At 39.6% G+C, this 27872-nt stretch overlaps 1 protein-coding gene across 3 annotated transcripts in view; it reads left to right on the forward strand.

Annotated features, from left to right (window-relative positions):
• The window catches only part of Hsp110 (heat shock protein 70Cb), a 200455-nt gene that overhangs the window by 37313 nt on the left and 135270 nt on the right, over positions 1–27872 (forward strand). For all 3 annotated transcript variants that reach the window (XM_070093392.1, XM_070093393.1, XM_070093394.1), the window contains exons 3-6: positions 1289–1490; positions 5262–5459; positions 14266–14397; positions 14523–14671. In XM_070093392.1, coding sequence (XP_069949493.1) covers positions 1289–1490; positions 5262–5459; positions 14266–14397; positions 14523–14671 — 681 coding nt within the window. The remainder of the gene's footprint in view (positions 1–1288; positions 1491–5261; positions 5460–14265; positions 14398–14522; positions 14672–27872) is intronic.

Here is a 27872-nt window from a genome sequence, read left to right on the forward strand (position 1 = left end):
TACATTTATTAAACAAAAGTACCAACCACTCCAACACTATATCCCCCCCTGCTTTTAACATTTCTGTCATGATCCCATCAGTTCCAGCTGCTTTACCCCCTTTCATTCTACGTAATGCCTCACGTACCTCCACCACACTTACATTCTGCTCTTCTTCACTCCTAAAAGATGGTATACCTCCCTGGCCAGTGCATGAAATTACCGCCTCCCTTTCTTCCTTAACATTTAAAAGTTCCTCAAAATATTCTCGCCATCTACCTAATACCTCCCTCTCCCCATCTACTAACTCCCCTACTCTGTTTTTAACGGACAAATCCATACTTTCCCTAGGCTTTCTTAACTTGTTTAACTCACTCCAAAATTTTTTCTTATTTTCATTAAAATTTCTTGACAGTGCCTCTCCCACTCTTTCATCTGCTCTCCTTTTGCACTCTCTCACCACTCTCTTCACCTTTCTTTTACTCTCCATATACTCTGCTCTTCTTATAACACTTCTGCTTTGTAAAAACCTCTCGTAAGCTACCTTTTTCTCTTTTATCACACCCTTTACTTCATCATTCCACCAATCACTCCTCTTTCCTCCTGCCCCCACCCTCCTATAACCACAAACTTCTGCCCCACATTCTAATACTGCATTTTTAAAACTATTCCAACCCTCTTCAACCCCCCCACTACTCATCTTTGCACTAGCCCACCTTTCTGCCAACAGTCGCTTATATCTCGCCCGAACTTCCTCCTCCCTTAGTTTATACACTTTCACCTCCCTCTTACTTGTTGTTGCCACCTTCCTCTTTTCCCATCTACCTCTTACTCTAACTGTAGCTACAACTAAATAATGATCTGATATATCAGTTGCCCCTCTATAAACATGTACATCCTGGAGCCTACCCATCAACCTTTTATCCACCAATACATAATCTAACAAACTACTTTCATTACGTCCTACATCATACCTTGTATATTTATTTATCCTCTTTTTCATAAAATATGTATTACTTATTACCAAATTTCTTTCTACACATAGCTCAATTAAAGGCTCCCCATTTACATTTACCCCTGGCACCCCAAATTTACCTACTACTCCCTCCATAACATTTTTACCCACTTTAGCATTGAAATCCCCAACCACCATTACTCTCACACTTGATTCAAAACTCCCCACGCATTCACTTAACATTTCCCAGAATCTCTCTCTCTCCTCTACACTTCTCTCTTCTCCAGGTGCATACACGCTTATGTTCTTATGTATCAGAATTGTGGTGCAGTAACTTTGTTAAATCTTTTTCAGGGACCCTAAAGTGCAAGCTGAAATATCATCATTTCCCTTTCGAGTTGTTGAGCTTCCAGACAGAGGTGTTGGTATCGTGGTGCAGTATCTTAATGAAGAGCAAATATTCACACCTATCCAAATAACAGCAATGCTTTTCAGCAAACTGAAACTCACAGCTGAGCAAGCGCTTGGTATTAAGGTCAACGATGTTGTTATAGGGGTAAGTTCACAACTTGAATGTTTAGACATGTGCAACCAATGCAGATTTATTATCTGAAGGTGGGATGTCTTATGGTAATATCTTCAGAGGACTGTCTGTTGTTTTAAAAGAAAAGTATCTGGGAAAATACACACTTGAAACTTTCAACACTTGTGCACCTTCTGAAAATCAAGTAGGGGGGGGGGGGTATTTTAATCAGGCTTTTTGTAATGGTAACACCAAACTCATTATACACTTTTTTTTTTTTTTTTTTTTTTTTTTTTTTTACAACATATGTTTTGGTTTGTCTTGGCTGAAAATCTTTAAATGTTAACATCTCGAGGTAATGTTTTACCCTTGGACTGTGGCAGACCCACAAATAAAAATTCTTGTGTGAGAAGGGTTTTTTTTTTTTTTTAATAATGGTGTGTCTTTTTCTGAATTGAATAAGAATAAAACTTTTGGAATCTGGTAAAAACTTAAAATTTTGTGGTGTGTTGAATTGGGCGAAAAAATGAAAAACTTATCGGCAACAGTTGTATAAATGCACCAGCGATATTTATGCTAAGATGATATATTTTCTCTGTTTTTTTAATTGCTTTTAATGTTTAACATGTGTACAGGAGTTTCTTATTATATTAGATGTGTTTAATGATGTTTTAGCACTTCTAACATGGGGAAATCTTAGCCCAACATTGTTCCATTTGTATAATTACTATTTTGGTCTTCTTACACTGTACAAGGAATACTTGTCTTACAAATGGTTTCAGAGTGCAGTTCTCCTCAAAACATGGAATTAAGTCGTTGACTTGACTGGGTTATCTTGGATTAAATGTGCTTTGTGGCTGAATTCCACTCAGTGTGTGTGTGTCTGGAGAATTGTTTCTTTACCTTTATAATCCATGGGGCTATTTGCAGCCCTCTCTGATACAATTTGAAATGACAGAAAGGTCAGATTTTGGAGGTGAGAATGAGTCATTATAGTGCCACCAAAACCTTGAGGTTGAACTATTCCAGTAGTCATGGTTTAGGGGAATTAATTTTGTATTTGCTTCATTTGGTTCACTGGTCAACAATTTTTGAATAGTTATGCTTCTTATGAGATTAGTTAATTCTTGTGTATCTTCATGTTCTGAATCCTAATATCACCTTGAAAAATGCTTGTTGGCTATAGATTTAAAGATACGAGATATGTAATACAGTGGACCCCCGGTTTACGATATTATTTCATTCCAGAAGTATGTTCGGGTGCCATTACTGAACGAATTTGTTCCCATAAGGAATATTGTGAATTAGATTAGTCCATTTCAGACTCCCAAACATACACGTACAAACGCACTTACATAAATACACTTACATAATTGGTCGCATTGGGAGCTGATCGTAAAGAGGGGGTCCACTGTATTTGATTATTTTTTTATAACATACAATATGTGTCAGTATGTTTTAAACTAATGTATCTACTTTCTGCCTTTTTGCTTGACGCTTATAGTGGGCTGAAGAATCCTCTTTTGCCAGTGTCCAGCAATAGTCTGCAAGCATTCTTGTGCCCCCATTTGCCTTGGTACCATTTTTCCATAGTTCAAATATCTTAAGTGAAACCTTTCACTATGTTCATCACTAACTGCTTCACAGTTCACTGGAAAAAAGTCTAAATGCGAGTCCAAAAGGTGGATTTTAAGTGTCATGTTACATCCCATGTTCTTGCAAGCCTTGATGAGGTTTTCTACCAATTCTTCATAGTTTCCTTCTGTTTCCGAGAAATCTGTTCACCACTAACCTGAATGCTTCCCAAGCAGCTTTCTCCTCCCATGAAGGTCTGATTCAGAGTCACCATCTTTAAGAAGCTCTCAAATCTGAGGACCATTGAAGACTCCCTCTCTTATCTTAGCTTTGCTCAGCGAGGGGAATTTTGATGTTAAATACTTGACTCCTTTACTGGATTTGTCCATAGCTTTTACAAAGTTTTTCATGAACCCCAGTTTTGTGTAGTGGTGGTAGCAAAATTTTGTTTGGCTCAGTAAGAGGTGGATGTTCAACATTTTTCATCCTAGGCTCCAATGATTGACAAGGTGGCCAGTCTCTTCTGATGTAGTGAGAACTTCTTGCATTGCTGTCCCATTCACATAGCCAAACCAAGTACTGCTGCTGTCTAAGAAAATCGCCTTCCTTTCGCCTCAAAATATAAACTCGCACAGCACAATCACCTTTTATGACTTCTGGAACAATAATGGAGGACAGTGACTGTGAGTGTGACACACTGCTGCAAGCCTGTTGGAAACTTTTGTGACACGTAGGTGTATATTGAAAAATAGAGCTAACAAACAATTTTAACCATGATATTCATTGTCAGTGACCTAAAATTAGTTGGAAATTGCTACTCTGGTCTCGGAAGCATTTTGGTTGTTGACCAGTGTGATGTTTTAAACTGGTTTTGAGATTTTTTTTTTTTAATGTTGGACATGCCAGTTCATGAAATAATGTGAGAAATGGCTTAGGTATTTATACTTGCTGTAACGTGCAGCCTTGCAATTATGTATACCTTGATGTTGGTGAAGGGTTATTTTTCGAAGGAACTGGACATTTCCTTCCTTTCCTATGATGAAGCTCTGTTACTGCAACCCCTCCCATTTCTCAGACTGTGTTTGGTCCTTAATTAAATGTTTAGATCTTGGACTTTAATGCAATTCATCATATCTCTTATACAAAAAGGACTGAAATCTGAATTCTTCTCAAAGCAGGTTTGAAATATTATTTAAAACTGAACAAAGCAAATACAAAAGTAATTCCCCTAAATTTCATAAGCAGACTTGTTTATATATATAATAAGTCAGTACTCGCTGTAAATTCTTTAGTTCATAATCTGCTGCAGACTTGGAAGAATAAAGATTTCTTTATAAAATATGAAATTGACACCAGTTAAAATTTCTATTGCCATGATTTCATTTTTGTCAGTACTCTCCTCCAGGGAGGTTCCTTTATGCCAATAAGGGGCTCTTGCTCCAAGAAATTAGACCTGCTCTCCCTTTTCAATTGAGCCTGAATGCCTCCCATTCCCCTAGGTGCTATATGACCCCTATGGGTTTAGCACTCCCCATGGAAGTAAATATAATTTATTAGCACACAGCATCTCTGGTTTAGGTTTCTAAGCCATCCTTGTTTAATATTGTGACTGTTCCCAAAATGGCCACTTGAAAAAGGGGCAAGAGGTCACTTGTCCCAGATGAAGAATTTTACATTTGAAAAAGTATGCTGTGCATTCATATTACACAGTAATTACTGTAGATATTAGTCTTGAGGACAGCAGCCATCCAAGGAGGTACAAAGTGTTCTGCCATGTAAATATTAAATTGAAAGCCTGTTAAATGCTGCACACTGGCTTTATTGCTGGTCTTTTTCTCATGAACTCAAGGTAGTAGGGAAATACTACAAATCTTGATGAGAAATGGCATGTGGTAAAAATTCTACTTACATTTATAGTATGCACGTCTTACCTGTGTTATGGTTCTTATTTCATTTTAGGACCAGGCCTTCTCAGGGACCATTAGCAGATTAGTATATACTGTACTGTATACACCATATTTTTGAAATGCATGTACTTAGTGTCTATATAGTGTTTTTGATGTATAGAAAGGCATGGATTAATAAATTGCCTGGAGTTTGGAGGCAACATATAAAATGTAATTCACTGGTGGATGAATGCTGTGTTTATAAATTTACAATGATGTGAATAACAGCAGTGGTTCTGTGGCAGATGTTGTTGAGGCTTATGTTGAACATTTATCTTTGCAGGTTCCTTGTTATTTTACTGATGCCGAGCGTCGTGCAATGTTGGATGCTGCAGTTACTGCCGGGCTAAATGTATTACGTCTTTTCAATGAAACCACAGCCACTGCCCTAGCATATGGTATTTACAAACAAGACCTTCCAGGACCAGAGGAAAAGCCAAGGAATGTTGTCTTTGTTGATTGTGGAAATTCAAATATACAGGTAAGTGTTGTAGACTTGTATGTACACTGACTTGTGTGCTTGTGTTCATTTGTCCTTTTTATGGGATGTATGACTGGTAGAATTATGTAAAAGGACACATCATCGTAAAGTTAAGTTCTGTTGGAGTGTGAGCAAGGTAACATTTTGTGAAGAGATTCAGGGAAACAGTTGGCCAGACTTGAGTCCTTGAGGTAGGAAATATAGTGCCTGCATTCTAAAGGAGGGGTATGGATATCTGAACTGTAGTGTCTATACCCCTCTGGCAAGACAATGATGGTGAAAGTGCTTCTTTTTTGGGTCACTTTACCTTAGTGGGAGATGGCCAGTGTGTTAAAAATAAAATGAATTGTTAAAATCCATTTTTTTATTATTATTATTTTTACAAATGTTACTAAAGTCTGTTCACTGCTAATTTTACTCAAATTGATACCCTTCATATGCATGTTGAATCAACCTTTGTACATTCAATATACAGGTATACAGTATAATACAGTACCTGCAAAGTGCTGTATTTAAAATAAAACTAAAAGTACAGTATGTATTATACAGTAGTACTGTATAGTAGTTTTATAGTACAGCTGACTGTTGGTTATATGGTAGTTGTTACTGAAAATGACGTAAATTGTGTAAAATGAACAGAAAACCATGTGGGGAAAATAGGATTACATTCATTGGAGATGTATATAGTGGAACCTCGGTTTTTGTATACCCCAGTTTTCATAGGATTCAGTTTTCGATGACTCTTTTTTCATCAAAATTTTGTCCCAGTTTTTGTATATCTGCTCGGTTTTCGTAGAGTTGAAAATGGTCCGTATCAAACGCTTTTGCATGACTCGTCCACTCAAGTGCCCGCACAAAGCATCCCATGCGTTCGTATTTCAGTCTGCCTTTGTTTTTCGTTGAGTGAGCATCACCCTGCACGTTCATCCATTGTTTTTGGTGTTTGTTTATTGAGTGCGACTGCTAAATAAGCCACCATGGGGCCAAAGAAAGTTTTGAGTGCCAGCCCTTTGATAAAGAAGGCGAGATGACCCTACGTCTATTGTGTAATCTATTGTCTTTGGGGAAGTCCATGGGGTTGGATGTGAGTGGCCAGGATGGGGAAGAGTTGGTGGATAACCACAGGGAAGAACTAACCACTGAAGAGCTGCAAGACCTTCAACTGGAACAGCAATAGACTGCAGCTGAGGAAATTGCTTCAGAGGAGGAGGAAGAGAGAGGGGAGAATGTTGCTTCTTCAGTGATTAAGGACGTGTGCAAAGTGGAGCGAGTTGCAAAGTTTTCTGGAGAAATATCACTCCAACAAAGCTGTTCCAAGCCATGTCTGCAACATGTTTAAAGACAATGCCTTGTCCCATTTTAGGCAAATCTTAGAGATGCTAGAAACAGACCTTTCCGGACTGATTTTTTTGTTCGACGGGGGTATAGTGACTCAAGCTGGTCCTAGTGGCAGTAAGACTAAGAAGGGAAGTAACCCCCGGATAGGGCCTTGATACTTGAAGTCCTTATGGAAGGGGATTCTCCTTCCAAACAATAACCTCTTCTCCTCCCACTCCTCTCCTCGCCGTCTTCCATACGCTAACAAGAGTCTTCAATAAAGGTAAAAGTGATGGTAAATGTTCATTTATCCATTTCATTAGTCATTTATATTTATTTCTCATTGTTTTCTGTATGTAAAACTATAGTTATTCTCTATAAAATGTATTTTTTGTTAATATTTTTGGGTGTCTGGAATGGATTAATTGGATTTGCATTATTTCTTATGGGAAACATTGCTTCAGTTTTTGTACGATTCAGTTTTTGTCGGACTTCTTAGAACGGATTAATCATGAACACTGAGGTTCCACTGTATGTATATGTGTATGTAAAGGTGACCCAAAAAGAAAGAAAATCCCCAAAAAGAAAGAAAATCCCCAAAAAGAAAATACTTTAATTATTCAACACTTTCACCTCATACATAATCACTGTCATTGCAGAGGTGCTCAGATACAACAGTTTAGAAGTCCCTCCAAACTGCCAACATCCCAAACCCCTCCTTTTAAGTGCAGGCATTGTACTTCCCATTTCCAGGACTCGAGTTTGGCTAACTGGTTTCCCTGAATCCCTTCACAAAATATTACCATGCTCACACTCCAACAGCTCGTCAGGTCCCAAAAATCATTCATCTCCATTCACTCCTATCTAACATGCTCACCCATGTCTGCTGTATGTTGAAGCCCCTTGCACACACACACTCCTTTACCCCCACCCTCCATCCTTTCCTAGAATAACCCCTACCCCTCCTCTCCTCCACCACAGATTTATACTCCCTCCAAGTCATCCTGTTTTGCTCTATCCTCTCAACAACCCCTTTTTAGCCCTCTGAATAATACTTTTAGTAACTTCACACCACCTAATTTCCATGCTACAAATTCTCTGCATAATATTTACACCACACATTGCCCTTAGATATGATATTTCCAATGCCTTCAGCCTCCTCACTGCAGCATTTACATTGCATGCTTCACACCCATATAAGAGTGTTGGTACTACTATACTCTTGTATATTCCCTTCTTTGCCTCCATGTATAACGTTCTTTGTCTCCACTGATACTTCAATGCTCCATCCACCTTCTTTCCTTCATCAATTCTATGGTTTAGCTTTTCCTTCATAAACCCATCCACTCCAAAATATGTGAACATGTTCTCTTTCCCAATCTCTCTCCCCTCCATTGTGATATCCATTTTTTCTTTACCTAACTCGTTTGATACCCCTCATCACCTTACTCTTTATCTGTGTTCACTTTCAAATTTTGTCCTATACATACATTTACATGTACTATTTTTATTATTTTTTTTTTTTAACAAGTTGGCCGTCTCCCACCGAGGTAGGGTGACCCATAAATCCCCAAAGAGAAAATAATTTTATCATCATTCAGTGCTTTCACCTCACTCATACATAATCACTGTTTTTGCAGAGGTGTTCAGAATACAGCAGTTTAGAAGTATACATGTATAAAAATACATGATATCCCTCCAAACTGCCAATATCCCAAACCCCTCCTTTAGAGTGCAGGCATTGTACTTCCCATTTCCAGGACTCAAGTCTAGCTATATAAAACAACTGGTTTCCCTGAATCCCTTCACTACGTATTACCCTGCTCACACTCCAACAGATGGTCAGGTCCCAAATACCATTCGTTTCCATTCACTCCTATCTAACATGCTCACGCACGCTTGCTGGAAGTCCAAGCCCCTCGCCCACAAAATCTCCTTTACCCCCTCTCTCCAACCTTTTCGAGGACGAGGCCTACCCTGCCTTCCTTTCCCTTTCTACTTTGATCCATTCTCTCTAAATGGCCAAACCACCTCAACAACCCCTCTTCAGTCCTCTGACATACTTTTATTAACTCCACACCTTCTCCTAATTTCCACACTCCGAATTTTCTGCATAATATTAGCACCACACATTTTCCTTAGACAGGACATCTCCACTGCCTCCAACCGCCTCCTCACTGCAGCATTTACAACCCAAGCTTCACATCCATATAAGAGTGTTGGTACTACTATACTTTCATACATTCCCTTCTTTGCCTCCATAGATAAAATTTTTTGTCTCCAAATATACCTCAGTGCACCACTCATCTTTTTTCCTTCATCAATCCTATGATTACACTCATCCTTCATATATCCATCCGCTGATACATCAACTCCCAAATATCTGAAAACATTCACTTCTTCCATGCTCCTCCTCCCCAATTTGATATCCAATTTTTCTTAATGTAAATCATTTGATATCCTCATCAACTTATCAGCAAAAAGTAACTGTCACTTCCTATTTTGTGTTTGATTCCCCATAATTTAATCCCACCCCTTCCCAAACACCCTAGCATTTACTTCTTTTACATCCCCGTCTATAAATATATTAAACAACCATGGTGACATTAAACATCCCTGTCTAAGACCTACTTTTACCGGGAAGTAGTCTCCCTCTCTTCTACACACCCTAACCTGAGCCTCACTATCCTCATAAATGCTCTTTTCAGCATTTAGTCACTTGCCACTTATTCCATATACTTGCAACATCTGCCACATTGCTCCCCTATCCACTCTATCATGTGCCTTTTCTAAATCCATAAATGCAATAAAAACTTCACTACCTTTATCTAAATACTGTTCACATATATACTTCAGTGTAGTAGGTTGGTAGACAGCAACCGCCCAGGGAGGTACTACAGTCCTGCCAAGTGAGTGTAAAACGGAAACCTGTAATTGTTTTACATGATGGTAGGATTGCTGGTGTCTTTTTTCTGTCTCATAAACATGCAAGGTTTCAGGTACGTCTTGCTACTTCTACTTACACTTAGGTCACACTACACATACATGTGCATGTTTATTTATACACACTCGTCTGAGTTTTCTTTGATTTTATCTTAATAGTTCTTGGTCTTACTACTTTTCCTTTTATATCCATGGGGAAATGGAATAAAAATCTTTCCTCCGTAAGCCATGCGTGTTGTAAAAGTCAACTAAAATGCCCCTTTTCCTGTAATAATTACTAAAAGGAATAAGAAGAAAATTGTCAAAGTGGGAAGTCTGAATGTGCATGGATGTTGTGCAAATGATAAGAAAGAGATGATTGTGGATGTTATGAATGAGAAGCTGGATGTAATGGCTTTAAGTGAAACAAAGATGAAGGGGGTAGGAGAGTTTCAGTGGAGAGGAATAAATGGGATTAGGTCAGGGGTTTCAAATAGAGTTAGAGCTAAAGGAGGAGTAGCAATAATGTTGAAGGATAAGTTATGGCAGGAAAAGAGGGACTATAAATGTATTAATTCAAAGATTATGTGGAGTAAAATAAAGGTTGGATGTGAGAAGTGGGTTATAGTAAGCGTATATACACCTGGAAAAGAGAGAAATGTAGAGGAGAGAGAGAGATTTGGGGAAATGTTGAGTGAATGTGTGGGGAGTTTTGAACCAAGTGTGAGAGTAAAGGTGGTTGGGGATTTCAATGCTAAAGTGGGCAAAAATGTTGGGGAGGGGGAAGTAGGTAAATTTGGGGTGCCAGGGGTAAATGAAAATGGGGAGCCTTTAATTGAGCTATGTGTAGAAAAAGGTTTAGTAATAAGTAATACATATTTTATGAAGAAGAGGATAAATAAATATACAAGGCATGATATAGCACGTAATGAAAGTAGTTTGTTCGATTATGTATTGGTGGATAAAACATTGATGGGTAGGCTCCAGGATGTACACGTTTATAGAGGGGCAACTGACATATCGGATCATTAAATAGTTGTAGCTACAGTTAGAGTAAGAGGTAGATGGGAAAGAGGAAAATGGCAACAACAAGTAAGAGGGAGGTGAGAGTGTATAAACTAAGGGAGGAGGAAGTTCGGGTGAGATATAAGCAACTATTGGCAGAAAGGTGGACTGGTGAAAGTATGAGCAGTGGGGGGTTGAAGAGGGTTGGAATAGTTTTAAAACTGCAGTATTAGAATGTGGGGCAGAAGTTTGTGGTTATAGGAGGATGGGTGCAGGAGGAAAGAGGAGTGATTGGTGGAATGATGAAGTAAAGGTTGTGATAAAAGAGAAAAGGTTAGCTTATGAGAGGTTTTTACAAAGCAGAAGTGTTATAAGAAGAGTAGAGTATATGAGAGTAAAAGAAAGGTGAAGAGAGTGGTGAAAGAGTGCAAAAGGAGAGCAGGTACTAGAGTGGGAGAGACACTGTCAAGAAATTTTGATGAAAAGAAAAAATTTTGGAGTGAGTTAAACAAGTTAAGAAAGCTAGGGAACAAATAGATTTGTCAGTTAAAAACAGAGTAGGGGAGTTAGTAGATGGGAAAAGCGAGGTTTTGGGTAGATGGCGAGAATATTTTGAGGAACTTTTAAATGTCGACGAAGAAAGAGAGGCGGTAATTTCATGCACTGGCCAGGGAGGTGTATCATCTTTTAGGAGTGAAGAACAGGATGTGAGTGTGGGGGAGGTGCATGAGGCATTACATAGAATGAAAGGGGATAAAGCAGCTAGAACTGATGGGATCATGACAGAAATGTTAAAAGCAGGGGGGAATATAGTGTTGGAGTGGTTGGTATTTTTGTTTAATAAATGTATGAAAGAGGGAAAGGTACCTAGAGATTGGCAGAGAGCATATATAGTCCCTTTATATAAAGGGAAGGGGGATAAAAGAGATTGTAAAAATTATAGAGGAATAAGTTTACTGAGTATACCAGGAAAAAGTGTATGGTAGGGTTGTTATTGAAAGAAAAATACCAACCACTCCAACACTAAATCCCCTCCTGCTTTTAACATTTGTCATGATCCCATCAGTTCCAGCTGCTTTACCCCCTTTCATTCTACATAATGCCTCGGGCACCTCCCCCACACTTACATCCCGCTCTTCTTTACTCCTAAAAGATGGTATACCTCCCTGTCCAGTGCATGAAATTACTGCCTCCCTTTCTTCGTCGGCATTTAAAAGTTCCTCAAAATATTCTCGCCATTTCCCCATCTACTAACTCCCCTACACTGTTTTTAACTGACAAATCCATTCGTTCCCTAGGCTTTCTTAACTTGTTTTACTCGCTTCAAAATTTTTTCTTATTTTCATTAAAATTTCTTGACAGTACCTCTCCTACTATTATCCGCTCTCCTTTTGCAGTCTCTTGCCAATCTCTTCACCTTTCTTTTACTCTCCATATTCTCTACTCTTCTTATAACACTTCTGCTTTGTAAAAACCTTCTCTTTTATCACACCCTTTACTTCATCATTCCACCAATCACTCCCCTTTCCTCCTGCACCCACCCTCCTATAACCACAAACTTCTGCCCCACATTCTAATACTGCATTTTTAAAACTATTCCCCCCCCCCCCCCCACTACTCATACTTGCACCAGCCCACCTTTCTGCCAATAGTGGCTTATATCTCACCCGAACTTCCTCCTCCCTTAGTTTATACACTTTCACCTCCCTCTTACTTGTTGCCATTTTCCTCTTGTGCCTTCTACCTCTTAGTCTAACTGTAGCTACAACTAGATAATGATCCGTTATGTCAGTTGCCCCTCTATAAACATGTACATTCTGGAGCCTACCCATCAACCTTTTATCCACCAATACATAATATACAAACTACTTTCATTACGTGCTATATCATACCTTGTATATTTACTTATCGTCTTTTTCATAAAATATGTATTATTACCAAACCTTTTCTACACATAGCTCAATTAAAGGCTCCCCATTTTCATTTACCCCTGGCACCCCAAATAAGCCGTAGAGCTGATATTAGCGTCATATTGAAGTACCATTTTATCATGCCTCCTGACAGCTGGAATTCCCCAGGAATGAATTAATGGCATTTCAGTTAATTTTAATGAGGAAAATTAACCCAGCATACGAATAAATCAGGATAGGAACAAGGCCACGGAATGGATTAAGTTCTTAAGCAGAGGTTCCACTGTACATGCATTATGGCTAAATTCCCTTGTAAACTAGACCCAATTTGAAAAACCTACTTACATCTTTGAATTCAGCAACCCCTATATACCTTCAAATATCTTTGGCAACCATTTTTTTACCCCCAGTGAATTATGGGTTTAACATTCTCCATGTGTCTAATGCCTCCCTCCCTCACTGAAAAAAATTGCCTCCCCTCCCCCCCCCCCTTTTTTTTTTTGTCCTTAACCCTTTGAGTGTCATGACCCCTGCTCACAAACTTGCTTTCAGGGTCGAAGAATTTTCAGTAAAAATTTTCTTATGGAATGATAATCTTTTTCTGAAGGTAATGAAACCAAAAGTACGAAATTTGATAGCAAACTTACGGAATTACGATCTCGCAAAATTAACGGTCTCGGCGATATTTACACATTGGCGATTCGCCCACTTTGCGCCCTATTTTTGGCCAATTCCATTGTTCTGGCCGACCAGACTCATGCCTATTTTGGTAGTACCCCTTTTATTCTATCGACTGTGAGTACAAGAATCCGCCCATTTACTTATTTCAGCTACCCAGTAGTGATCAGAAATTACTAATTTGGCCAATTTCACAAAAGATTCAAGGAAGGCCAATTTCAAAATAGGGTCCAGAATAAATTGCAGATATTCCTGGAACTAAAATAATATTTTCTCTGTTCATTAGTCACGTCTCCAGGCCCTTCTCACATTACACCTGCTTTTCATTTTGAATTTTTATTCACAAAAAAATAGAAAATTTACTGTTATTGTTATAATTGTATAAATAATATCAGTGCATTCATGAACACACATTAGACCCACCAGTTGATGTGTATTGGACACGGGGTGTAACTTGTTTACTCCTGAACATCGGCAAAAATTGAACATTTCCGCTATTTTGAGCTCAATTTTAAGCTACTTTGTCTGTAAACCAATCAAAATTATCTGTTTTTGTAATATATCTTCCATTCTATCAAATGAAACCAAGTAAATGAGAAAACAACCATAACCATACTAAAACATGCTACAAAGTCTCTCTTTAAACCAAAAACAGCCGCAGTTTTTTCTCAGTATGCAGTGCGTAATACAGGATTTTTTTTTTATACTGGTCACACTGGCCACACAGACCCATTCTCTCGCATGTAGGCCTACCAGGTTTCTCCCACCAGATTTGATGCCGTTAGAATTTTGGCATATTACGGGACCGACACTGCTTCAGAGCCGCAATATTATGGGACCAACACCAAAGGGGTTAAAATCATGAATAATTTACAGACCTAGTTTATATAATTATGACCTAGTGGCTCAGGAGACCAGGGATATGTCCCTTTATCATTCATATAAATAATGCTTAATTTATTTTTAAATTCTAGGTGTCTGCTGTAGCCTTTAATAAAGGGAAACTTAAGATGTTGGCCACAGCTGCAGATGCCAATCTTGGAGGCCGTGACTTTGATCGTCTCATGGCTCATCATTTTGCCATGGAATTTAAATCAAAATACAAGGTAAGTTGATTCAGTACAGTACAGTTATTTATACAAGTGATGGTGCGAAGTTTCTGTAGTGAAATGTTAGAATTTTTTTGTAGGCTCAGAATTTAACTAGTATTTTAATATTGCTACTTAAACAGATTGATGCAACTGGAAATCCTCGTGCCTGGCTTCGACTCTGTACTGAGGTAGAGAAGCTCAAGAAACAAATGTCGGCCAATTCTACAGATCTTCCTATTAATATTGAGTGCTTTATGGATGATAAAGATGTATCTGCCAAATTAAACAGGTAAAGAATGCATTAGCTAATGATTTGGTTAACCCTTAACCCCTTCAGGGTTCCCAGGTCCTCTCTGAGACATGTTCTCAGGGTCCCCAAATTTAAAAAAAAAAAAAAAAAAAAATTCTTATGGAAAGATAGAAAATCTTTTCCCGATCATAATAACACCATAAGTATGAAATTTGATGGTAAACTTACAGAATTATGCTCTCGTGAAGGTAGTGGTCTTGACGGTGCTTACGCATCGGCGATTTTGCCCACTTTGAGCCCTATTTTCGGCCAATTCCAGTGTACTAGTCTACAAAAATCATAACTATTTTGCTAGAACTCCATTTTTTCTATCAAATGAGTACAAGAAACCACCCATTTACTGATTTCAACTATCCAATAAAGTGGTCAGAATTTAGCAATTTCACAAATTTCAAAAGATGCTAATTTCCGAATGGGGTCCAGAATAAACAAAAAAGACATTCTTGGCACTAAAATAACAAGTTCTGTTTGTTAGTCACATCCCCAGGCCCTTATATTTCTTTGGCTTTCCACTTTGAATTTTTATTCTTACAAAAAAATAGAAGATTTACTGTTATGCAGACTACTGCATTAGTGTAGAAAGGGTATAAATAACATCAGCGTACTTGTGAAAGAATGTTAGACTCGTCAGTTGAACATTTGGCATGATTTGTTTACTTTTGAACTTTGGTAAAAATCAAATATTTCTGCTACTTTGAGCTCAATTTGAAGGTACTTTTCATTGTAAAACCAGTCAAAATCATCTCAATTTCTGTAACACGTCTTCCATTCTATAAAATGAGACCAGGAAAACTAGAATGCAATAATAAATACCATACGAAAATAAAGTGCAAAGTCGCTGTTTTAATCCAAAAACACGGTCAGTTTTTTTTTTCTCATTATGTACTGTGTGCTGCAGGATTTCTTTTATACTGCGCACACTGACCTCATAGACCCATTCTTTCATATGTAGGCCTACCAGCTTTCACTAGATTTGAGGATGTTAGAATTTAGGCGTACTAGTACGTCAAAAACCCTGGGTCATAAGCTGTACTAGTACGGCCGAAACCCTGAAAGGTTTAAACTGTCCACATGTAGATATACATTCACGTGCGGTGGGCTCCGAACATAGATCAGCGTTTTATTTTTCATTCCTTCAAATTTGGTGCGATAGGCCTGAATCGCCTAGACATGAAAGAATTGGGCTGTACACTCAGTGTGCTCACTATGAAAAAATTTGGGAGCACTTAGTACCTTGTGAGAGCACCAGTTCAACTGAGCACCAGCTAGAGCAAATAGTGTGGCAAACACCAATGATTCATTGATGTCATGTCATATTAACACCCACATTTTAAGAGGAAAGTAAAAATAGGTTAGATAAATGCATGAGTGGGTTTAGGTGGATGTGAGTTGGACCTGACTAGCTTGTGCTACTGGGTCAGATGTCGTGCTCCTTCTTTCAGTGGATGTGAGCTGACTAGGTGGGTCATTGGTCTAAGCTGGGGGGTGACATGGACCTGCTTTGCATGGGCCAGTAGGCCTGCCGCAGTGTTCTTATGTATTCGGCTGGCTAGCTTTGGCTGTCTCTGTATTTGTCTATATCTCTGTCTGTCTATATCACTGTCTATTTGTATCTGTCCATATCTCTCACATGTACTCATAAATACAAATATACATAATGTAAATTACCTAGGATAACCCAACAATTCCTGGTCATGTGCTATACAGTGTTTATAGATTTTTTTCCAACAAGTTGGCTGTCTTCCACCGAGGTAGGGTGACCCAAAAAGAAAGAAAATCCCCAAAAAGAAAATACTTTCATCATCATTCAACACTTTCACCTCACTCACACATAATCACTGTTTTTGCAGAGGTGCTCAAAATACAACAGTTTAGAAGTATATATGTATAAAGATACACAACATATCCTTCCAAACTGCCAATATCCTAAACCCCTCCTTTAAAGTGCAGGCATTGTACTTCCCATTTCCAAAACTCAAGTCCGGCTATATAAAATAACCGGTTTCCCTGAATCCCTTCACTATATATTACCCTGCTCACACTCCAACAGCTCGTCAGCTCACAAATACCATTCGTCTCCATTCACTCCTAACACGCTCACACACGCTTGCTGTAAGTCCAAGCCCCTCGCCCACAAAACCTTCTTTACCCCCTCCCTCCAACTCTTTCGAGGACGACCCCTACCCTGCGTTCCCCTACAGATTTATATGCTCTCCATGTCATTCTACTTTGATCCTTTCTTTCTAAATGACCAAACCACCTCAACAACCCCTATTCTGCCCTCTGACTAATACTTTTATTAAATTCACACCTCCTAATTTCCACACTCCGAATTTTCTGCATAATATTTGCACCACACACTGCCCTTAAACAGGACATCTCCACTGCCTCCAACCTCCTCCTCGCTGCAGCAAATAATAGCAGTGTCACTTGCTCAGCAAACAGGGAGCGGCCCATACACCACAAACCAACAGGTGTACTAGCTGCTCCCTGAGACAGACATGCAGATGGAAAGACAGACACACACAGGCAGACAGAAAGACAGATAAGCAGAACTAGACAGACAGATAAGCAGAGCTAGGCAGACAGATGTACAGATAGACACAGACTGACACAGACATACAGAGTTTATTTTTTTTTATTATCACACTGGCCGATTCCCACCAAGGCAGGGTGGCCCGAAAAAGAAAAACTTTCACCATCATTCACTCCATCACTGTCTTGCCAGAAGGGTGCTTTACACTACAGTTTTTAAACTGCAACATTAACACCCCTCCTTCAGAGTGCAGGCACTGTACTTCCCATCTCCAGGACTCAAGTCCGGCCTGCCGGTTTCCCTGAATCCCTTCATAAATGTTACTTTGCTCACACTCCAACAGCACGTCAAGTATTAAAAACCATTTGTCTCCATTCACTCCTATCAAACACGCTCACGCATGCCTGCTGGAAGTCCAAGCCCCTTGCACACAAAACCTCCTTTACCCCCTCCCTCCAACCCTTCCTAGGCCGACCCCTACCCCGCCTTCCATCCACTACAGACTGATACACTCTTGAAGTCATTCTGTTTCGCTCCATTCTCTCTACATGTCCGAACCACCTCAACAACCCTTCCTCAGCCCTCTGGACAACAGTTTTGGTAATCCCGCACCTCCTCCTAACTTCCAAACTACGAATTCTCTGCATTATATTCACACCACACATTGCCCTCAGACACGACATCTCCACTGCCTCCAGCCTTCTCCTCGCTTCAACATTCATCACCCACGCTTCACACCCATATAAGAGCGTTGGTAAAACTATACTCTCATACATTCCCCTCTTTGCCTCCAAGGACAAAGTTCTTTGTCTCCACAGACTCCTAAGTGCACCACTCACTCTTTTTCCCTCATCAATTCTATGATTCACCTCATCTTTCATAGACCCATCCGCTGACACGTCCACTCCCAAATATCTGAATACGTTCACCTCCTCCATACTCTCTCCCTCCAATCTGATATTCAATCTTTCATCACCTAATCTTTTTGTTATCCTCATAACCTTACTCTTTCCTGTATTCACCTTTAATTTTCTTCTTTTGCACACCCTACCAAATTCATCCACCAATCTCTGCAACTTCTCTTCAGAATCTCCCAAGAGCACAGTGTCATCAGCAAAGAGCAGCTGTGACAACTCCCACTTTGTGTGTGATTCTTTATCTTTTAACTCCACGCCTCTTGCCAAGACCCTCGCATTTACTTCTCTTACAACCCCATCTATAAATATATTAAACAACCACGGTGACATCACACATCCTTGTCTAAGGCCTACTTTTACTGGGAAAAAAATTTCCCTCTTTCCTACATACTCTAACTTGAGCCTCACTATCCTCGTAAAAACTCTTCACTGCTTTCAGTAACCTACCTCCTACACCATACACTTGCAACATCTGCCACATTGCCCCCCTATCCACCCTGTCATACGCCTTTTCCAAATCCATAAATGCCACAAAGACCTCTTTAGCCTTATCTAAATACTGTTCACTTATATGTTTCACTGTAAACACCTGGTCCACACACCCCCTACCTTTCCTAAAGCCTCCTTGTTCATCTGCTATCCTATTCTCCGTCTTACTCTTAATTCTTTCAATTATAACTCTACCATACACTTTACCAGGTACACTCAACAGACTTATCCCCCTATAATTTTTGCACTCTCTTTTGTCCCCTTTGCCTTTATACAAAGGAACTATGCATGCTCTCTGCCAATCCCTAGGTACCTTACCCTCTTCCATACATTTATTAAATAATTGCACCAACCACTCCAAAACTATATCCCCACCTGCTTTTAACATTTCTATCTTTATCCCATCAATCCCGGCTGCCTTACCCCCTTTCATTTTACCTACTGCCTCACGAGTTTGTGTGCATTATAAAGGCAAGGTTCCCCCTCCAGCAGTGCACATTCATCAAATGTCACTTGTTATCTGACACTTGTCATAACACCATTATTCAAGGAGTTCATATTATAATCCAGGCACACACAGAAGACACAGATAAGCTGAACTGGATGGACAGATAAGCAGAGCTAGGCAGACAGATACAGACAGATAGATGTACAGATAGACAGGCACAGATAGATGTACAGATAGGCAGACAGATAGATGTACAGATAGACAGGCAGACAGATAGATGTACAGATAGACAGGCAGAGAGATAGATGTACAGATAGGCAGGCAGACATACAAAGACATGTTTGTGTGCAAGAGTAAAAACATCGTCAAGGTTCCCTCCAGCAGGGCACATTCATCAGATGTCGCTTATCTGACCCTTGTCATAACACAATTCTTCAAGGAGGTTCATACTCCAGCATGTCTAAAACATTGCTGGGACCTATAAATACTTTGTATATATTTCTAGACAACAGTAAATGACCAGGGCAGGTGAAAATGTTTGCCTGTCAGTGTGATTGTTAATATTTCTAGACAACAGTAAATGACCAGGGCAGGTGAAAATGTTTGCCTGTCAGTGTGATTGTTACAATTTGAGTACTATTTCACAAGAACTATTATAAATTGTAATTATTGGAACATAATTTTTTTTTTTTTTTTTCAACAAGTCGGCCGTCTCCCACCGAGGCAGGGTGACCCAAGAAAGAAAGAAAATCCCCAAAAAGAAAATACTTTCATCATCATTCAACACTTTCACCACACTCACACATTATCACTGTTTTTGCAGAGGTGCTCAGAATACAACAGTTTAGAAGCATATACGTATAAAGATACACAACATATCCCTCCAAACTGCCAATATCCCAAACCCCTCCTTTAAAGTGCAGGCATTGTACTTCCCATTTCCAGGACTCAAGTCCGACTATATGAAAATAACCGGTTTCCCTGAATCCCTTCACTAAATATCACCCTGCTCACACTTCAACAGATCGTCAGGTCCCAAGTATCATTCGTCTCCATTCACTCCTATCTAACACGCTCGTGCACGCTTGCTGGAAGTCCAAGCCCCTCGCCCACAAAACCTCCTTTACCCCCTCTTTCCAACCCTTTCGAGGACGACCCCTACCCCTCCTTCCTTCCCCTATATATTTATATGCTTTCCATGTCATTCTACTTTGATCCATTCTCTCTAAATGACCAAACCACCTCAACCCCTCTTCTGCCCTCTGACTAATGCTTTTATTAACTCCACACCTTCTCCTAATTTCCACACTCAGAATTTTCTGCATAATATTAACACCACACATTGCCCTTAAACAGGACATCTCCACTGCCTCCAACTGTCTCCTCGCTGCTGCATTTACCACCCAAGCTTCACACCCATATAAGAGTGTTGGTACTACTGTACTTTCATACATTCCCTTCTTTGCCTCCATAGATAACGTTTTTTGACTCCACATATACCTCAACGCACCACTCACCTTTTTTCCCTCATCAATTCTATGATTAACCTCATCCTTCATAAATCCATCCGCCGACACGTCAACTCCCAAGTATCTGAAAACATTCACTTCTTCCATACTCCTCCCCAATTTGATATCCAATTTTTCTTTATCTAAATCATTTGATACCCTCATCACCTTACTCTTTTCTATGTTCACTTTCAACTTTCTACCTTTACACACATTCTCAAACTCATCCACTAACCTTTGCAGTTTTTCTTTAGAATCTCCCATAAGCACAGTATCATCAGCAAAAAGTAACTGTGTCAATTCCCATTTTGAATTTGATTCTCCATAATTTAATCCCACCCCTCTCCCAAACACCCTAGCATTTACTTCTTTTACAACCCCATCTATAAATATATTAAACAACCATGGTGACATTACACATCCCTGTCTAAGACCTACTTTTACCGGGAAGTAGTCTCCCTCTCCACACACCCTAACCTGAGCCTCACTATCCTCATAAAAGCTCTTTACAGCATTTAGTAACATACCACCTATTCCATATACTTGCAACATCTGCCACATTGCTCCTCTATCCACTCTATCATATGCCTTTTCTAAATCCATAAATGCAATAAAAACTTCCCTACCTTTATCTAAATACTGTTCACATATATGCTTCAATGTAAACACTTGATCTACACATCCCCTACCCACTCTGAAGCCTCCCTGCTCATCCGCAATCCTACATTCTGTCTTAGCTCTAATTCTTTCAATTATAACCCTACCGTGTACTTTTCCTGGTATACTTAGTAAACTTATTCCTCTATAATTTTTACAATCTCTTTTGTCCCCTTTCCCTTTATATAAAGGGACTATACATGCTCTCTGCCAATCCCTAGGTATCTTCCCCTCTTTCATACATTTATTAAACAAAAGTACCAACCACTCCAACACTATATCCCCCCCTGCTTTTAACATTTCTGTCATGATCCCATCAGTTCCAGCTGCTTTACCCCCTTTCATTCTACGTAATGCCTCACGTACCTCCACCACACTTAAATTCTGCTCTTCTTCACTCCTAAAAGATGGTACATCTCCCTGACCAGTGCATGAAATTACCACCTCCCTTTCTTCCTCAACATTTAAGTTCCTCAAAATATTCTCGCCATCTACCTCATACCTCCCTCTCCCCATCTACTAACTTCCCTACTCTGTTTTTAACTGACAAATCCATACTTTCCCTAGGCTTTCTTAACTTGTTTAACTCACTCCAAAATTTTTTCTTATTTTCATTAAAATTTCTTGACAGTGCCTCTCCCACTCTATCATCTGCTCTCCTTTTGCACTCTCTCACCACTCTCTTCACCTTTCTTTTACTCTCCATATACTCTGCTCTTCTTATAACACTTCTGCTTTGTAAAAACCTCTCATAAGCTACCTTTTTCTCTTTTATCACCCCCTTTACTTCATCATTCCACCAATCACTCCTCTTTCCTCCTGCCCCCACCCTCCTATAACCACAAACTTCTGCCCCACATTCTAATACTGCATTTTTAAAACTATTCCAACCCTCTTCAACCCCCCCACTACTCATCTTTGCACTATCCTACCTTTATGCCAATAGTCGCTTATATCTCGCCCGAACTTCCTCCTCCCTTAGTTTATACACTTTCACCTCCCTCTTACTTGTTGTTGCCACCTTCCTCTTTTTCCATCTACCTCTTACTCTAACTGTAGCTACAACTAAATAATGATCCGATATATCAGTTGCCCCTCTATAAACATGTACATCCTGGAGCCTACCCATCAACCTTTTATCCACCAATACATAATCTAACAAACTTCTTTCATTATGTGCTACATCATACCTTGTATATTTATTTTATCTTCTTTTTCATAAAATATGCATTACTTATTACCAAATTTCTTTCTACACATAGCTCAATTAAAGGCTCCCCATTTACATTTACCCATGGCACCCCAAATTTACCTACTACTCCCTCCATAACATTTTTACCCACTTTAGCATTGAAATCCCCAACCACCATTACTCTCACACTTGATTCAAAACTCCCCATGCATTTGGTGCGGGATTACCAAAACTGTTGTCCAGTGGGCTGAGGAAGGGTTGTTGAGGTGGTTCGGACATGTAGAGAGAATGGAGTGAAACAGAATGACTTCAAGAGTGTATCAGTCTGTAGTGGAAGGAAGGCGGGATAGGGGTCGGCCTAGGAAAGGTTGGAGAGACGGGGTAAAGGAGGTTTTGTGTGAGAGGGGCTTGGACTTACAGCAGGTATGCATGAGCGTGTTTGATAGGAGTGAATGGAGACAAATGGTTTTTAATACTTGACGTGCTGTTGGAGTGTGAGCAAAGTAACATTTATGAAGGGGTTCAGGGAAACCGGCAGGCTGGACTTGAGTCCTGGAGATGGGAAGTACAGTGCCTGCACTCTGAAGGAGGGGTGTTAATGTTGCAGTTTAAAAACTGTAGTGTAAAGCACCCTTCTGGCAAGACAGTGATGGAGTGAATGATGGTGAAAGTTTTTCTTTTTCGGGCCACCCTGCCTTGGTGGGAATCGGCCAGTGTGATAATAAAAAAAAAAAATAATGGAAGAGGGTAAGGTATCTAGGGATTGCCAGAGAGCATGCATAGTTCCTTTGTATAAAGGCAAAGGGGATAAAAGAGAGTGCAAAAATTATAGGGGGATAAGTCTGTTGAGTATACCTGGCAAAGTGTATGGTAGTTATTATTGAAAGAATTAAGAGTAAGACGGAGAATAGGATAGCAGATGAACAAGGAGGCTTTAGGAAAGGAAGGGGGTGTGTGGACCAGGTGTTTACAGTGAAACATATAAGTGAACAGTATTTAGATAAGGCTAAAGAGGTCTTTGTGGCATTTATGGATTTGGAAAAGGCATATGACAGGGTGGATAGGGGGGCAATGTGGCAGGTGTATGGTGTAGGAGGTAGGTTACTGAAAGCAGTGAAGAGTTTTTACGAGGATAGTGAGGCTCAAGTTAGAGTATGTAGGAAAGAGGGAAATTATTTCCCAGTAAAAGTAGGCCTTAGACAAGGATGTGTGATGTCACCGTGGTTGTTTAATATATTTATAGATGGGGTTGTAAGAGAAGTAAATGCGAGGGTCTTGGCAAGAGGCGTGGAGTTAAAAGATAAAGAATCACACATAAAGTGGGAGTTATCACAGTTGCTCTTTGCTGATGACACTGTGCTCTTGGGAGATTCTGAAGAGAAGTTGCAGAGATTGGTGGATGAATTTGGTAGGGTGTGCAAAAGAAGAAAATTGAAAGTGAATACAGGAAAGAGTAAGGTTATGAGGATAACAAAAAGATTAGGTGATGAAAGATTGGATATGAGATTGGAGGGAGAGAGTATGGAGGAGGTGAATGTATTCAGATATTTGGGAGTGGACATGTCAGCGGATGGGTCTATGAAAGATGAGGTGAATCATAGAATTGATGAGGGAAAAAGAGTGAGTGGTGCACTTAGGAGTCTGTGGAGACAAAGAACTTTGTCCTTGGAGGCAAAGAGGGGAATGTATGAGGGTATAGTTTTACCAACGCTCTTATATGGGTGTGAAGCATGGGTGATGAATGTTGCAGCGAGGAGAAGGCTGGAGGCAGTGGAGATGTCATGTCTGAGAGCAATGTGTGGTGTGAATATAATGCAGAGAATTCGTAGTTTGGAAGTTAGGAGGAGGTGCGGGATTACCAAAACTGTTGTCCAGAGGGCTGAGGAAGGGTTGTTGAGGTGGTTCGGACATGTGGAGAGAATGGAGCGAAACAGAATAACTTCAAGAGTGTATCAGTCTGTAGTGGAAGGAAGGCGGGGTAGGGGTCAGCCTAGGAAAGGTTGGAGGGAGGGGGTAAAGGAGGTTTTGTGTGCGAGGGGCTTGGACTTCCAGCAGGCATGCGTGAGCGTGTTTGATATGTGAAGGGAGACAAATGGTTTTTAATACTTGACGTGCTGTTGGAGTGTGAGCAAAGTAACATTTATGAAGGGGTTCAGGGAAACCGGCAGGCCGGACTTGAGTCCTGGAGATGGTAAGTACAGTGCCTACACTCTGAAGGAGGGGTGTTAATGATGCAGTTTAAAAACTGTAGTGTAAAGCACCCTTCTGGCAAGACAGTGATGGAGTGAATGATGGTGAAAGTTTTTCTTTTTCGGGCCACCCTGCCTTGATGGGAATCGGCCAGTGTGATAATAAAAAAAAAAAAATGTGTGGAATCTTCAAAGCTTTGGAAGATATGTCTGTTTCCTACATGTTATTTTGGGAGGGGGTAAAGGAGGTTTTGTGGGTGAGGGGCTTGGACTTCCAGCGAGCGTGTTAGTAAACGGCGACGAATGGTTTTTGAGACCTGATGAGCTGTTGGAGTGTGAGCAGGGTAATATTTTGTGAAGGGATTTAGGGAAACCAGTTAGCCGGACTTGAATCCTGGAGGTGGGGTTTGGAATATTGGCAGTTTGAAGGGACTTCTAAACTGTCGTATTTGAGTGCCTCTGCAAAGACAGTAATTATGTATGACTGATGATGAAAGTGTTGAATGATGAGATAAAAGTTTTTTCTTTCTTTTTGGGTTTTTCTTTTTGGATCACCCTGCCATGGTGAGAAACGGCTGACGTGTTAAAAAAAAGAAATGGGTTCACTTACATGTTATGAACCAGGAATGCATCTGTTGCATAAAATGAGTGACACCTGTGTACACATGCACTCGGCAGCACTTCCAAAAACCACTTTGTCTCCACTTCCTGTAATCTAACATGCTTGCACATGCATTTTAGATGTTCAAGCCTCTTCTTTTCCACTTGATCTTTATTAGCCCTTGCCAACAGCCCCTCCTAGGACATTCCCTGCTGCTCTGACCCACCCTAGATTCACATCCCTTGGTCAGTCATATGAGTCTGTATCTCTCAGGATGCCACCCTGAACAGTATCAGCAAGTGAAAGGAGAGATGCCTGTCTCTTCTTGCCTTGAATTGAACTTGGTCATTGTTTGAGTCAATTTCATGCATTTATACTCAAAAATATTTAGAAGCAACTTTTGTATTTTTTCTCAGTGATATGATCTGTCAAACTGGAAAAAAAAAATCCTCCCTACTGAAGCTTAACTGGCAGTTTTCAGAATGCTTGTTAAAAAGAAGGCACCCATTATATTGAAAGGGGGATATTACATGATCAGTAGATAAACATAGCTTATAGGATGGAAACATAATATACAGTAGGCCCCCACCTTTCACAACGGTTATGTTAGGAAAAAAGATAAATGAGAAAACGTGGAGTGGAATAAACAACTTAACCAAAAAAGCTGGGTTATGTTCCATATTGGCACTTAACCCTTTGTCTGTTTCGGTCGTATATATACGTCTTACGAGCCATAGTGTTTGACGTATATATTCTCATAAATTCTAGTGGCTTCAAATCATGCAGGAAAAAGCTGGTAGGCTCACATGTGAGAGAATGGGTTTGTGTGGTCAGTGTGTACCATATAAAAAATCCTGCACGCAGTGCATAATAAGAAAAAAAAATGACTTTTTTTTAATTAACATTTAAACTGTCCAAGCAGATCTACGTTCACATGCGTAGTGCTCCAAAAGTAGATCTACGTTTTTTTACATATTTTCAAATATAACGAAAAAAAAGTAGATTACTTTTTTTACATACTTTCAAATGTTGAAAAAAACGTAGATCTATGTTTGGACAGTTTAAGGGTTAAAATGCCGACTTTGTGGTTTATTTTCGTATAGTATTTATGGTTGTATTCTTGTTTTCTTGGTCTCATTTGGTAGAATGGAAAACATATTATAGAAATATAGGTGACTGATTGGTTTTACTATGAAAAGTACCTTGAAATGGAGCTCAAAGTAGGGGAAATGTTTGAATTTTGCCGATGTTCAAAAGTAAACAAATGCCATTTTCCAATAAATGTCCAAGTAGCCATTCTAATATGCAGTCATGAATGGGTTGACATTATTTATACAATTATTACAATATTGCAGTAGTCTGCATAACAGTAAATCTTCTATTTTTTGTTTGAATAAAAATTCAAAATAGAAAGCAAGAGTAATATCAGAGGGGTCTGGAGACGTGACTGATGAACAAAGAACATGTTATTTTAGAGCCAGGAATGTCTGCATTGTTTATTCTGGACCCTATTTTGAAATTTTCATATTTTTTAATTTTCGTGAAATTGGCCAAATTACAAATTTCTGACCACGTTATTGGGTAGTTGATATCGGTAAATGGGCAGTTTCTTGTACTCAATCGATAGAAAAATGGAGTTCTAAAGAAATTAGCTATGAGTTTGGTCAACTGGGACAATGAATTGGCCGAAAATAGGGCTCAGAGCGGATGAAATCGCCGATTAGTAAATATCGCCAAGGTCGCTAACTTTGCGAGGGCGTAATTCTGTCAGTTTTCCATCAAATTTCTTTTGGTGTCATTACCATCGGGAAAAGATTCTCTATCATTTCATAAGAGTTTTTTTTTTTTTCCTTCTTTTTTTTCGGAAATTTTGCGACACCAGGAGACGCCTCAGGATTTGGGGTTGTGACAGTCAAGGGGTTAATACAAAAATAGTACAGAGGCTGTGCACAGGAAACAGCAACCCCTTAGTTTGATACTGGTTATGAAAGAACTTTTGGAAATCATACTTAGTGAAAATATTGTAAAATTCTTGGAAGACAACCACTTCACAAGCCAAAAATCAGCATGGATTTTATACTAAAGTCTGCTAACAAATTTAGTAGAAATATTAACTTTGTAAGAAATTAAGCTGTAGTGTATAGCATCTTGATTTTCCAAAGGTCTTTAACCCTTTGACTGTTTTGGTCGTATATATACGTCTTATGAGGATAACAAAAAGATTAGGTGATGAAAGATTGAATATCAGATTGGAGGGAGAGAGTATGGAGGAGGTGAACGTATTCAGATATTTGGGAGTGGACGTGTCAGCGGATGGGTCTATGAAAGATGAGGTGAATCATAGAATTGATGAGGGAAAAAGAGTGAGTGGTGCACTTAGGAGTCTGTGGAGACAAAGAACTTTGTCCTTGGAGGCAAAGAGGGGAATGTATGAGAGTATAGTTTTACCAACGCTCTTATATGGGTGTGAAGCGTGGGTGATGAATGTTGCAGCGAGGAGAAGGCTGGAGGCAGTGGAGATGTCATGTCTGAGGGCAATGTGTGGTGTGAATATAATGCAGAGAATTCGTAGTTTGGAAGTTAGGAGGAGGTGCGGGATTACCAAAACTGATGCCCAGAGGGCTGAGGAAGGGTTGTTGAGGT

This window comes from Cherax quadricarinatus, chromosome 42, assembly GCF_038502225.1.
Source record: "Cherax quadricarinatus isolate ZL_2023a chromosome 42, ASM3850222v1, whole genome shotgun sequence".
Lineage (NCBI taxonomy): Eukaryota > Metazoa > Arthropoda > Malacostraca > Decapoda > Parastacidae > Cherax > Cherax quadricarinatus.